Genomic DNA, 15,600 nt, shown 5'->3' with positions numbered 1-15,600 from the left:
TTCTGTTTTTTAAGAATCTGACTGGGTTTTTTGGGTCTTAAAAATCCAAGGCTGGTCTCTGCTCATCTTGTTTATTCTCAAGCCTCCCCAGGAAAGGGGGTGTAAAGGCTTGGGGAGAGGGGTAATTTTGGGGAAATAAGAACTCCAAGTGGTCCTTTCCCTGATTGTTTGTTAAATCACTTGGTGGTGGCAGTGTTTAACTAATCCAAGGGCAAAGACTTTGTGCCTTGGGGAAGTTTTAACCTAAACTGTATCTAGTAATTCCTCCATTCAGCCCACAATTTGTGATTAAGTAGAGGATATCTTGAAGAAAGAACTTTAAACTCAATGTAAAGGCTCCATGCAACAGAATATACACCACATCCCTACATACATTATCCCAATTGTTAATAATTCTCACCCTTAAAAATGTGCACCTTACTTCCTGTTTGAATTTGTCTATCTTCAGTTTCTGCTAGGCTAAGAAGTCATCAACGGTAAGAAATCTCTTCCCCACGTAGGCAATTGAACCCATGATCAAGTCATCTCGGAACCTTTTCTTCAATAAGCTAAATAGATTGAATTTCACTGCTATATTCTATAGTTCACCTTGCTAAATTCTTCTTTTATACCCCTTTGCTACCATCCTGACATGAGAAATGCAGTAGCTGAAGACTGATTGAAACAAACCTTACAATGATTGACTCAAGGAAGTCATTCTACCTAGCTTAAAAAAAGAGACGTTTAAGGGATGATTTGATTACAGTCTGAAGCACCTATTTTGGGAGTAAATGGGCTCATCCACCTAGCAGAGACAGGTATAACAAGACCCATTGGATGAAGGTAGAAGCTAGAGGAATTTGAGACTGGAAACACAGTGTAAATTTTTAAGACTGAAGATAATTAACAGTTGGAAGAACTTACTGAGGGTTGTGGTGGAGTCTGCTCTAGGAATTTTTACTGGGAAGTTCCATGGCCTGTATCATACAGAAGGACAGACCAGATAATCTCAATGGTACTTTCTGGCCTTCTAAGCTATGAATTTATGAACCATGGAACAAAGCACAGGAATAGCCATACCATGCTCTTATATCTTTACCTTTCCAGACTGGCCGAGCAATGGATGCTCTCATTCAGAAATGAAACAGAAAATACGAATCTCTTTCTCTGAGTTTCTCTCTGTCTCTGTTGCTCTCTCAGCATCTCTCCTTTTCTGTGCATCTGAAGAAAAGTCTTTGCTTTCACCCACTCTATAAATAAGCTTTTGAAAGTGCTATGATTTCATCTGAAGACTCTCAACACCAATGGGAAATTACCAGAGGCAAGAAATCTCCTAGGACAACGTGAGATGCATGCTCAAACTGAACACAGAAATGGTCATCTTTAAGGCTAAGTTTTCAAAAAGCTTAAGGGAGTGAGGTGCAGAGCTCATATGATCTTTCCATGGGATTTAGGTGCTCAAATCTCTTAAGAATCTTTGAAATCCTACCATAAACAGATAAGGCAGAACTGGATGATTCGTTCAGCTTTTTTGAGTTTCACATATTTTGATATTTTTTCAGTTATAGTTTCCATCAAAGTTTGGATTGATGCTGTGAAAGGAAATGGAAACTATCACTCTTAACCACTCATAAAGTTCTTTACCCCTTTTGCAAACCTTTCTATTGATCATGTTCTAAGATAAAGATTGTAGGTAGAATGGCAAGGTGGTGTTTGTTTGAGAGTGTAACTGTGTCTTTCAGTCAGCTAGCACTTTAAAATGAAAAATAGTTTCATGTGGAACCAAAAATGAGTGAAAAAAGGTTTGGTGAAGGCAAAACATAAAAATAGGCGGGCTTACTTTTGGTTCAAGGACAAAATTGAAATGTACTGTTTTTAACTGTGACTGTTAAAATGTTTTGTATTTTTTTTTAATAAGAGTGAAGGATATTTTGAAACGAATTGTTGCTTTGCACTCAAACCCTGAAAGATTTCATGTGGAAAATGCTGCAATGAAACCTTTTGATTTTTTCCAAAAAACATTGGCTAATACACTTAAATGAAACCAACATGAATTTTCAAAACCTACAAGTTTGTTCTCCATGTTCATAGAAGCAGGACAAGAAGCAATGGGCTTAATCTGCAGTGAGGGAGATTTAGGTTAGATATTAGGAAAAAATTCTGATGGCAAGTGTAGTTCCGCATGAAAATAGGTTTCTGAAGGAAGGTTGTGGAATCCCCATCATTAGAGGCTTCATAACTGGTTGGACAAATATACAAGTGGGATGGTCTGTTCCTTTGTGCCCCAGCACAGGCAGCTGGGTTATATGACCTCCCGATGTTCCTTCAAGCCCCACATGTCTTGTTTTTTATTAACACGAGGGTGAAATGCTAGGTTGTGATGTGCTGCAAAAAGCAGGTTTCGGGGCCTAGAATGGGGTACTTTCCTCTCTGAATCAGCACTGGCCCCAGTACCCATGAACATCGCCAAGACACACTGTGCTTCAGGGAGCAGCGTGCCTGACTCAATAGACGATGCTATTTTCTTTGGGTCTACGCGGCTCTCGATGCCCCTGAGTGGTGCTGGGAAGTGCTGGACAGCAGGGGCCTCTTCGTCTCGCAAGAGAAAATGACTTCAGGAAGGTTCACCCTTCAAAGTATTTTCTGATACCCGGGGGGGAGTGGTCAGAGAATATTTCACTTTAAACAGCAAAAGCAAAGTCTACACCCAATTTTCTTTTATTTCATCTCCTGCTTTTGAGGGGTTAATTATTTCTGTAAAGGGGAAAGTTTTTTTCTCTCTCAATACTTATGGCTAGAGGTGAAATAGAAAAGCACTGTAAAAATTAGTGTCTGAAATGCTTAGACAATCTGGTTCCATGGCAATGGGGGAGGGGAGAGAGAGACTCTGGTTGGAAATCGAGAATTACATTTCATGGTTTGAAAATGTGTTTTCCTTCCGCATCAGAATGAAACAGTGACTCTGTTCAAGGGTAGTATTCATCAATTCTAGAGAGAGATTTGCTCTTCCCCAAGAGCCCAACAGTTAGGATCATGTCCTGGTACACGGGAGATGCGGGTTCCAAATAGTTCCACTATTTGGCCTGATTTGAAGCTGGGAGTTGAACTGGAGTCTTCCATGGCCCATGCATGTCCCTGACCAGCAGGATCTGCAGTTGAAGAATCTGTTGATTTCTTCCGTACCCAAGAAACCTCCATTTCCTGACTAACATTCTACATCCACTGAGAGAAATGATGCAAGACTGAAATCTGACCTGAGATAGGAGACTCGTGAGTGTTTTCCTCTACAGATCGGGGTATTGGGTTGGTGAGCAAGGCTTGGACTCAGGAAGCCTGACTGCAAACCCTAGCTCAGCTGCCGGCTTTTTTTCAGACCTTGGGCCATTCGTTACATCTATCCTTTGCCTCAGTTCTCTAGCTGTGTGAACACATATGGACAATGCTTTTCTAGGATCTTGTGAAGGCTCAGAAACTACAGTGATGCAGACAAAATTAGAGCCTGACATAGATATGGTACCCGAGTCCTGAAGGAAGCTCGCTCTGCTACTATCAATGATTTGTTTGTGCTATGATGTGCATTGATCTCAATTGTCAGACAGCTTAGCACTTTGAAGAAAGACTTCATTATTCTAATTATTTCCATGAAAAACAGAATGCACTGATCGTTTATTTAGAGAGCATACAGATGGAGAAAGAATCATTACACATAATTGGGCTAAACATTAGCAGATTGACTCATGCCCATTCATTATCTTTTGCCTGCTTTGATTGTGTCTATCCAGAAGCATGTCATAGTTTGGGGAAAACTTTGCTGAGCTCTGACTAAAGGCTTCTCTCAGAGCGAGCCTCACAGTCTTGTTTCTGAGCCTGTAGATGCAGGGGTCGAGGAAAGGGTACAGTACAGTGTTCAGCAGAGCCACCCCTTTGTTAAGATCCAAAGAGGAATTGCCTGAATAAAGGGTGTACAAAACAATGCAGCTTCCATAGACAACTGCTAAAGCTGTAAGATGAGAGGCACGGGTTGCAAAACCTTTCTGTCTGCCTGTGGCCATTGGGAGTCACGGAATAGAGAAGAAGGTGATTACATAAGACAACATGGTTAAACATAATGAACTCAGGACTCCACTTGAGATCAAAAAAAGGACATGACCAGTAGGAGACAGAACTCTGTTGCACCCAAGGTGAAATAGAAGAAGGTCTGGGCCATGCAGCCGTGGAATTAAATGGTTTTGCTGACTGACAGAAGGTTCAGTATCAGCTTAGGGCTCGTGACTGAGGTGAACCAGATTTCCAAGAAGGACAAATTGGCGATGAAAACGTACATGGGAGAGTGGAGTCAGCAGTCCACCCACACTATGAAAATGATGACCACATTCCCCATTACTGTGATCAGGTAGGTGAGGAGAAGAACCAGGAAGAGCAAATTTTCAGTTTCTTACCAAGGCCTGAAAATCCCAGTAGGATGAACACAGACACAGCCGTTTCATTCCTTTCCTCCACGTCCAGCGTCAGCCTTGTCTGTGGAAAAAGTAACAGTGAAAATAATAGCATGCCATTTTCACAGATTCTTGGATATTAAAACTTGATGGAAGCTTGTAATCTTCTGACTCTGTCCCTAGCATATGACATAGGATTTTGACTAATAACTCTTCTGTTAATCTCCTAACTTGTTTCTACAACCTGCTGCTCCCTGGGAACACACTTTTTCAACACCAGCGTCCCAGATTTGGTACCACAGCCCTTTTACACCTTACTGTTCCTCTCCTGACCCTTGCAGGTAAATAAAGGATGTGGTTTTTTCATAATTCCATTTCAAGTTCCCTGCAGGTCATTTCAAATCCCACTGACAAACTGTGTCTCTGAGTTCTGTGTTTGAAAAACCGGTAAACTTGTATTTAACCTGATCAAACAGAAATCTAGACATAGAATTCGGTCACCTTCTATTTTCACACCACTAGTGAAGCCAGATTTTACCAGCGTGTGGCAGCGATTCCCTTCTTGATCAGGGTCCAGCTCCCTGAATAATTTCTTTGATCCAGCTGCCCCTGTCCTCTGGAGACAACTGATAACCCTTTAAATAAACAAAAAAATTCCAAGCCAGGCATCCAGGAGCCCAAGCCTCTGAGTCTGAGCATGCAGCAGTTTAGATTCTTTTGAGATTTTTCTTTTTTTTTTTTTTACAACATACTCATCACAGTGGTCTCTTCTGGCCCTGGGTTATGGTGGAGTCTCCATCACTGACCATTTTTAAATCAAGATTGAATGTGTTTATCTAAAAGATCTGCTCTAGGGAATTTTACCAGGAATTTCTATGGACTGTGTTCTAAAGAAGACCAGCCTAGATGATCACAATGTTCTCTTCTAGCCCTTTAATCTACGAATTTACGAACCATGGGACAAGCATAGGAATAGCCATACCATAGTTTCATATCTTTACCTTTCCAGATGGCTGAGCACTGGATGCTGTCATTTAGAAAAGCAAAAGAAAACACCTCTCTCTCTCTTTCTCTGAAAATCTCTCTCTCTGTCTCTGTTGCTCTCTTAGAATTTCTCCTTCTCTGTGCAGCTGGAGAAAGTCTTTGCCTTCATCCACTCTATACATAAGGTTTTGAAAGTGCGATGTTTTCATCTGAGGTCTTGCAACAACAGTAGGAAATTACCAGAGGCAAGCAATCTCCTAGGACAACCTGACATGCGTGATCAAATTGAACACAAAAATGGTCATCTTTAATGCTAAGATTTTTTAGAAGACTAAAGCAGTTAGATGCAGAGCTCCCATGATCTTTCCATGGGATTTAGGTGCTCACATCCCTTAGGGATCTTTGAAAATCATACTATGAACTGTCAAGGCAGAACTGGGTGATGAATTCAGCTTTTTGGAATTTCCCAGCTTTTCACCTTTTTCATGATTATTTCCATCAAGGTTTGGAATCATGCTGTGAAAGGTTTCAGAGTAACAGCCGTGTTAGTCTGTATTCGCAAAAAGAAAAGGAGTACTTGTGGCACCTAAGAGACTAACCAATTTATTTGAGCATGAGCTTTCGTGAGCTACAGCTCACTTCATCGGATGCATACCGTGGAAACTGCAGCAGACATTATATACACAGAGATCATGAAACAATACCTCCTCCCATCCCACTGTCCTGCTGGTAATAGCTTATCTAAAGTGATCATCAAGATGGGCCATTTCCAGCACAAATCCAGGTTTTCTCACTCTCCGCCCCCCCCCCCCCCAACTCACTCTCCTGCTGGTGATAGCCCATCCAAAGTGACAACTCTCTTCACAATGTGTATGATAAACAAGTTGGGCCATTTCCTGCACAAATCCAGGTTCTCTCACCCCCTCACTCCCCTCCCAAAAACCACACACACAAACTCACTCTCCTGCTGGTAATAGCTTATCCAAAGTGACCACTCTCCCTACAATGTGCATGATAATCAAGGTGGGCCATTTCCAGCACAAATCCAGGTTTTCTCCCCCCCCCCCCACCCCCATACACACACAAACTCACTCTCCTGCTGGTAATAGCTCATCCAAAGTGACCACTCTCCCTACAATGTGCATGGTAATCCAGGTGAGCCATTTCCAGCACAATTCCAGGCTTTCTCCCCCCCCCCCGTTTTTTTCCCCCGGGGACACACACACACACACAAACTCACTCTCCTGCTGGCAATAGCTCATCCAAACTGACCACTCTCCAAGTTTAAATCCAAGTTTAACCAGAACGTTTGTGGGGGGGTAGGAAAAAACAAGGGGAAATAGGCTACCTTGCATAATGACTTAGCCACTCCCCGTCTCTATTTAAGCCTAAATTAATAGTATCCAATTTGCAAATGAATTCCAATTCAGCAGTTTCTCGCTGGAGTCTGGATTTGAAGTTTTTTTGTTTTAAGATAGCGACTTTCATGTCTGTGATTGCGTGACCAGAGAGATTGAAGTGTTCTCCGACTGGTTTATGAATGTTATAATTCTTGACATCTGATTTGTGTCCATTTATTCTTTTACGTAGAGACTGTCCAGTTTGACCAATGTACATGGCAGAGGGGCATTGCTGGCACATGATGGCATAAATCACATTGGTGGATGTGCAGGTGAACGAGCCTCTGATAGTGTGGCCGATGTTATTAGGCCCTGTGACGGTGTCCCCTGAATAGATATGTGGGCACAGTTGGCAACGGGCTTTGTTGCAAGGATTTGTTTCCAAATGCAAACAGATGGACATTGTACCAAAAGGACTGAAGGTAAAAAATCCATTACAATCTACATACCACACAGACTATGCTGACAGCTTGTGCCACACGCTCTCAAAGAAACTGCGGAACCACCTGATCAACATCCTCTACTGCAAACAGGGAAAGATTAAGAATGAGCTCTCAAAAATGGATACTCTCATAAAAAACAACCTTCCACACAAACTTCCTCGTGGCTGGATTTTACTAAAACTAGACAAGCCATTTACAACGCACACTTTGCTTCTCTACAAAAGAAAAAGGACACTAAACTTTCTAAACTACTACATGCTACAAGGGGCCACAGCAATGGTTCCCTCAACCCACCCAGCAATATTGTTAACCTATCCAACTATACTCTCAGCCCAGCAGAAGCAACTGTTCTATCTCGGGGCCTCTCCTTCTGCCCCTCCACCCCCACGAACATGATACAGTTCTGTGGTGACCTAGAATCCTATTTTCAACATCTCCGACTCAAGGAATATTTCCAACACACCTCTGAACAACATACTAATCCACAGAGGCCTCCCTACCAACACTACAAAAAGAAGGATTCTAGGTGGACTCCTCCTGAAGGTCGAGACAGCAGACTGGACTTCTACATAGAGTGCTTCCGCCGACGTGCACGGGCTGAAATTGTGGAAAAGCAGCATCACTTGCCCCATAACCTCAGCCGTGCAGAACACAATGCCATCCACAGCCTCAGAAACAACTCTGACATCATAATCCAAAAGGCTGACAAAGGAGGTGCTGTTTTCATCATGAATAGGTCGGAATATGAACAAGAGGCTGCTCGGCAGCTCTCCAACACCACTTTCTACAAGCCATTACCCTCTGATCCCACTGAGAGTTACCAAAAGCAACTACAGCATTTGCTCAAGAAACTTCCTGAAAAAGCACAAGATCAAATCCTCACAGACACACCCCTGGAACGCCGACCTGGGATATTCTATCTACTACCTAAGATCCATAAACCTGGAAACCCTGGGCGCCCCATCATCTCAGGCATTGGCACCCTGACAGCAGGATTGTCTGGCTATGTAGACTCCCTCCTCAGGCCCTATGCTACCAGCACTCCCAGCTACCTTCGAGACACCACTGACTTCCTGAGGAAACTACAATCCATCGGTGATCTTCCTGATAACACCATCCTGGCCACTATGGATGTAGAAGCCCTCTACACCATCATTCCACACAAAGATGGACTACAAGCCGTCAGGAACACTATCCCCGATAATGTCACGGCTAACCTGGTGGCTGAACTTTGTGACTTTGTCCTTACCCATAACTATTTTACATTTGGGGACAATGTATACCTTCAGATCAGCGGCACTGCTATGGGTACCCGCATGGCCCCACAGTATGCCAACATTTTTATGGCTGATTTAGAACAACGCTTCCTCAGCTCTGGTCCCCTAAAGCCCCTACTCTACTTGAGCTATATTGATGACATCTTCATCATCTGGACCCATGGAAAAGAAGCCCTTGAGGAATTCCACCATGATTTCAACAACTTCCATCCCACCATCAACCTCAGCCTGGTCCAGTCCACACAAGAGATCCACTTCCTGGACACTACAGTGCTAATAAACAATGGTCACATAAACACCACCCTATACCGGAAACCTACTGACCTCTATTCCTACCTACATGCCTCCAGCTTTCACCCTGACCACACCACACGATCCATCGTCTACAGCCAAGCTCTGCGATACAACCGCATTTGCTCCAACCCCTCAGACAGAGACAAACACCTACAAGATCTCTGTCAAGCTTTCTTACAACTACAATACCCACCTGCGGAAGTGAAGAAACAGATTGATAGAGCCAGAAGAGTTCCCAGAAGTCACCTACTACAGGACAGGCCTAACAAAGAAAATAACAGAACGCCACTAGCCGTCACCTTCAGCCCCCAACTAAAACCCCTCCAATGCATCATCAAGGATCTACAACCTATCCTGAAGGATGACCCAACACTCTCACAAATCTTGGGAGACAGGCCAGTCCTTGCCTACAGACAACCCCGCAACCTGAAGCAAATACTCACCAACAACCACATACCACACAACAGAACCACTAACCCAGGAACTTATCCTTGCAACAAAGCCCATTGCCAACTGTGCCCACATATCCCATTGCCAACTGTGCCCACATGATTCCACATATCAGGAAATGGCCCACCTTGTTTATCATACACATTGTGATGAGAGTTGTCACTTTGGATGGGCTATTACCAGCAGGAGAGTGAGTTTGTGTGGGGGGGGGGGGGCGGAGGGTGAGAAAACCTGGATTTGTGCTGGAAATGGCCCAACTTGATGATCACTTTAGATAAGCTATTACCAGCAGAACAGTGGGGTGGGAGGAGGTATTGTTTCATGATCTCTGTGTGTATAATGTCTGCTGCAGTTTCCACGGTATGCATCCGATGAAGTGAGCTGTAGCTCACGAAAGCTCATGCTCAAATAAATTGGTTAGTCTCTAAGGTGCCACAAGTACTCCTGTTCTTTATGCTGTGAAAGGAAACTGAAAAATATTACTCTTCATCTTGCATGAAGTTCTTTGCCCTTTTTGAAAATCTTTCTATTGATCATGTTCTAAAATAAACAGAGTGTAGGTGGAATGGCAATGTAGTGTTTATTTGGGAGTGTAATTGTGTGAATAATGACTTTTTCAGACAGCTGGCAATTGAAAAAAAAATCAAATCAAATGTTTCAATTTGAAACTAATGAATAAACAGTTCGGTGAATACAAAAGATAAAAACCCCACACATTTATTTTGGGTGAAATGATAAAATTGAAATGTTTAACTTTTAATATTGACCCTATTAAAATGTTTTCTATTTTTTTTAAACAAAAGAAAAGGGAATTTTGAAAGGGAAAAGGTTGCCTTGCACTGAAAAACAAACATTTCATGTGGAAAATGCTGCAATAAAACCTTTTGTGTTTCTTTTTTCAAAAAAAACTACACGACTATTACACTTCACTGAAACCAGCATGAATTTGTAAAACCTGAACATGTTGCTAAATCACCGTTTTAGACCAAAAAGAGTTTCAGCCACAAAAGTCATCCACTTCTATTTATGAGCATCTGTATTTGTGTTGCATAATTTCCAGCATGATTCTCTTGGTATTGAGATGGGCCAGAATGACATACACTTTAGCAAATCAAACAGCAAGTTAGAATATTGTTCTAATTGAGGTCTGCTACCAGTATTAGTTTAGAGGCCAAGAACAGAGAATAGATTTTCATCCAAACATGTACAAAAAGACTAAGGAAGTTAGGTGCAGTCTCCCAGAGTACTAGAAAAGGGCAACTATCATATTTCTTTAAAAAAGAGAATGAAGCAAACCCATAGAATTGTAGACCAGTCAGCCTAAGTTCGACGCATACACCGAGATGACACTAGTGTAAAAAAAAGTAACCAGCATGGATTTATCAAGAACATATCTTGTCAAACCAACTTAATTTCCTTCTCTGACAGGTTTAGTGGTCCTGTAGATAGAGGAGAAGCAGTAGACAGGAAATCTCTAGATTGTAGTAAGGCTTTTGACACAGCCCCATATGACATTATCATAAGCAACCTAAGGAAATGGGGTTGAGATGAAATTATTGTAAGATACATGCAGAAGTGGTTGAATGACCTTATACAAAAAGGAGTAGTTATCCATGATTCACTGACAGACTGGGAGGGAGTATCTAGGGAGTCCTGAAGGGGTCAGCCCTGGGGCTGGTACAGTTAATTAATTTCACTGACTTGTATAATGGAGTAGAAAGTGTGTCTGTAAAATTTGCACATGGCACCAAGCTTTGATGTTTTGCAAGTACTTTGGAGGACAGGATTAGAATTCAAAATGACCTAGACAAATGAGAAAACTGGTCTGAATTCAACAAGATGAAATTCAATGAAGACTAGTGCAAAGTACTTCCTTTAGGAAGGAAAAATCAAATGCACAATTATGAAATGGGTAATAACTGGCTAGGGGATAGAAGTGTTAAAAAGTATCGGGCTAATAGTGAATCACAAACCGGATATGAGTCAATAATGTGATGCAGTTGCTAAAAAGGATATCATCATTCTAGGGTGTAATAACGGGAATGTTGTATCTAAGAAATGGGAGGTAATTGTCCCACTCTACTTGCACTGGTGAGGCCTCAGCTGGAGTACTGTGTCCAGTTCTGGCTACCACATGTTAGGAGAGAGGTGGATAAAATGGAAACAGTCCAGAGGAGAGCAACAAAAGTGATAAAAGGTTGAGAAATCCTAACCTATGAGGGGAGACATTTTAAAATGGGTATGCTTTGTCTTGAGAAAAGGAGAGTGGGGTGCACCTTATAACAGTCTTCCAATCTGTTAAGGGCTGTTATGAAAAGGACCTTGATGAATTCTTCTCTATGTCTCCTAAAGGTAGGACAAGAAGTAATGGGCTTAATTTTCAGAAAGGGTGATACAGGTGAGGTATTAGGAAAAAACATTTCAATTACAATGGTAGTTAAATTCTAGAATTGGCTTCCAAGGGTGGGTCTGGAATCCCTGTCACTGGAGGTTTTAAAGAACAGTTGGACCAACGCCTGTGACGGATGGCCTAGGTTTATGTGGCTCTGCCTCAGCGCTGGGAGCTGGACTAGACAACCTCTCAAGGTCCCTTCCAGGCCTACACTTCTAGGATTCTACAAGTGTCAGGGGATAGTTTTAGGTTGTGCTGTGCTGCAAAGAACAGGGAGCAGGACTCAGGAGAGGTTGCTTCCCTCTCCGATTCAGCACAGATCCCAATCCCAAGAACATCACTATGGGGCAATTTGGTTCAGGGAGCTGTGTGCTTCACTCAGTAGAGGATATTATTTTATGTCAGTGAATTCTGACCCCCATGCCTAGTGTGACTCTAGGAGGCAATGGGGGCTGAAGAGGGACATTTCCACCCGAACAAGAAAGAAGGATTTCCACAAGATTCATCAGCCAAAATGTGTCCTGTAGGAGTGAGGGGAGAACATTTAATTTTAAGCAGCAAAACCAAGCCAATGCCTAAGGTGTTTTTATTTCAGTGCTTCCTTTTTGGGGATTAATTATTTGTGTTCTATCTTTAAGTGTGAAAATATTTTTTTCTCACAGAATTTATTACTACTGGTGAATCAGAAAAGCAATGTAAAATTTTGAGTCTGAAATGTTCAGTTAACCTGGTACAATGGCAATGAAAAGGTGGGAGGGGAGATGGTGGGAAATGTGTTCTCATTCTGCATCAGAATAAAACCTAGACATTTGGACATGAATTATGAAAGAGTTTCTCTGTTCAGGGTAGTGTTATTAGTCAATTCTAGAGACAAACCAGCTCTGAACCTAGAGGCCTATGGTTTGGATAATGTCTTGGAACATGGGAGATACAGATTCCAAACACTATATGGCCTGATTTGAAACTGGGAGTTGACCCGGTGTCTTTCATATCCCAGGAATGTCTGCGAACCAGCAGGAACTGCAGATGAAGAATCTCTCTCTGGCAATTCATTCTGTATCTGAGAAACCTCCATACTGTGACTAATCTTCTGCAGCTACTGATGGAAATGATGAAGGTCTGAAATCTGACATTCGAGATATGAGGCTACTGAATATTTCTCCATACATCCTGTGGTCTTAGTCCATTGGATCTTTGAGCAATCTTGGACTCGGGAAACCTGACTTTAAATCCTAGCACAGCCACAGATTTCTTGTCTGACCTTGGGCAATTCATTTATTCTAACCATTGGCTAAGTTCCCTATCAATAAAAGTTAAAGATAATGTTTTCCTACCATGCAAGGGTGCTGTGAAGTCCTCAGAAACCATAGTCATGAAGAGAAAAAAGTGCCTAACAGATATTTGGTACCCAAGTCCTACTGAAAGTGGTGTGGCCTGAAGGAAACTTGCTCTGCTACTATCAGTGCGGTGTTTGTTCTGTGGATAATTGCACATTGATCTCAAGTGGGCGACAGTTCAGCACTTTAAAGGAAGGTTTAATTATTCTAATTATTTTCTTGAATAACAGAATTAACTGAACATTTATTTATAGAAAATACATGTGAAGGAAGGAGTATTACACAAAATTGGACTTCAGATTAGTGGATCGATTCATGCCCTTCCATTATCTTTCTGTTGCTTTTCTTGTATCTATTTGGAAGCATGTCACAGATCGGGGAGCAACTTTTCAGTACCCAACCTAAACGTTTCTCTCAGGGCGAGTTTCACAGTCTTGTTTCTGAGGCTGTAGATAAAGGGGTTGAGGAAAGGGTACAGTACAGTGTTCAGCAAAGCCACCCCTTTGTTGACATCCAAGGAAAAACTTCCTGAAGGCCTGGCATACAACACAATACAGCTTCCATAGGCAATTGCCAAAGATGTGAGATGGGAGCCACAGGTAGCAAACGCTTTCTGTCTGCCTGTGGCCATTGGGATTCGGAGAACAGAAAATAAGATGCTCACATATGACAACATTGTTAGGCCTAATGAGCTCAGCACTAAAACTGAGATCAAAATAGAATCCACCCTTCTAGCCCCACTGGTGTCAGAGCAGGACAGTAGGAAAAGGGGTGTGTTGTCACAGAAGAAATGGTTGATCACATTCGGCCCACAGAAACTCAACTTCAAAAACAGGAGCATCCGTAAACTCATGAGCATAAAACCTCCCACCCATGTACCAAGAACTAACTGGATGCAGAATCTCTGCTCCATGATGGTGGCGTATTGCAAAGGGCGGCAGATGGCAACATAGCGATCAAAGGACATGACCACGAGGAAGGCTAACTCTGTACCACCCAAAGCAAAATAGAAGAAGGACTGGGCCATGCAGCCATGGAATGAAATGCTTCGGCTGATTGAGAGAAAGTTCAGCATCAGCTTAGGGCTTGTGACCGAGGTGAACCACGTTTCCAAGAAGGACAAATTGGCGATGAAAAAGTACATGGGAGAGTGGAGTCGGGGATTCCCCCACACTATGAAAATGATGAGCACATTCCCCGTTATTGTGATCAGGTAGATGAGGAGAAGAACCAGGAAGAGGAAAATCTTCAGTTTCTCACCAAGACTGGAAAATCCCACTAGGATGAACTCAGACACGGCCGTTTCATTTCTTTCCGCCATGTCCAATGTCAGCCTTGGCTATGGAAAGAGTTACAGTGGAAATAAGTTTCAGAGTGGTCGCCGTGCTAGTCTGTATGAGCAAAACCAATGAGGAGTCCTTGTGGCACCTTAGAGACTAACAAATCTATTTGGGCATAAACTTTCATGGGCTATAATCCATTTCATCAGATGCATCTGACAAAGTGGGTTATAGCCCACAAAAGCTTATGCCCAAATAGATACTGAAAATGAGAGCATGCCATTTTCACAGATTCCTACATTTTAAATTCAGGTGAGACCCTTTTGATTTTCTAGTCAGATTTCTTGACTAACAGACATCATAGCATTTTACCTTGAAACTCCTCCGATAATCCTCTCACTTGTCATGAGCTGCCCCTCCCTGATTCAACAGCAGTGTCTCCGGTTTGGTACTACTGGCCTTTTACTCCTTTGATATTGCTCTCCAGACACTCGCCGGTAAATATTCCGTGATCCTGGCTGTTTTCCTTCCTCTATTTCAAGGACTTTACAGGTCTCTTCCAAGCCTATCGATACTACTCCTCTGATTTGTGGGTTTGAAAAACCATTATACTTTTATTTAACCAGGCTAAACATAAACATAAATATAGCATTCAGTGACCCTTCCACTTCCTGCATCTCTAGGGAGACCCTGATCTTATCAAAGCATGGCCATGCGTCATTCCTGATCAGGGTCCAGCTCCCACATCCTCTCTGTGGTTCTGCTCCCTCTCCTCTCTGGAGAAAACCGATGACCATTCTCATAAAAAAAAAAAATCCGAATAAGCCATTTAGGTGGAGCCTCCCTGCAGGGTCTAAACTTTTGTCTCTGAGCACCCAGCAGCATATGTTCTTTTCGGTGTTCGTCCCACAACACCCATCATAATAGATTCACAGATTCCAAGGTGAGAAGGGACCACTGTGATCATCTAGTCTGACCTCCTGTCTAACTCCGGCCACAGAACTTCCTCAAAAGAATTCCTTTTGAACGAGAGCCTGCCTTTTAGGAAAACATCCAATCTTGATTTCAAAATGACCAGGGATGGGAGAATCCACCACATCACCCTTGCTAAGTTATTCAAATGGGCAATTCTCCTTACTGTTAAAAATAGACACTATGTCCAGTCTGACTTTGTCTATCTTCAACTCCCAGCCATTAGATCTTGTTCTACTTTTGTCTATACTCTGGGAACTTTTTCCTGAGATGTCCTCTGGCCTGTGTTACACAGAAAATCATATTAGATTATCACAATGGTCCCTCCTATTCTACAAATAAATGAACTATGGAAC

At 42.4% G+C, this 15,600-nt stretch overlaps 1 protein-coding gene across 1 annotated transcript; it reads right to left on the bottom strand.

The window, feature by feature from the left end:
* Positions 1-13,359: 13,359 nt before the first annotated feature.
* On the bottom strand, positions 13,360-14,310 carry LOC144273284 (olfactory receptor 226-like). Its single transcript, XM_077831764.1, has one exon. The coding sequence runs from the start codon at positions 14,134-14,136 to the stop codon at positions 13,360-13,362; it is 777 nt and encodes a 258-aa protein (XP_077687890.1). The 5' UTR covers positions 14,137-14,310.
* Positions 14,311-15,600: the final 1,290 nt, after the last annotated feature.

Source organism: Eretmochelys imbricata, chromosome 13 (assembly GCF_965152235.1).
Source record: "Eretmochelys imbricata isolate rEreImb1 chromosome 13, rEreImb1.hap1, whole genome shotgun sequence".
Taxonomy (NCBI): domain Eukaryota; kingdom Metazoa; phylum Chordata; order Testudines; family Cheloniidae; genus Eretmochelys; species Eretmochelys imbricata.
Note: the sequence above shows the minus strand (reverse complement) of the source record. Positions and strands in the feature narration are given on the sequence as shown.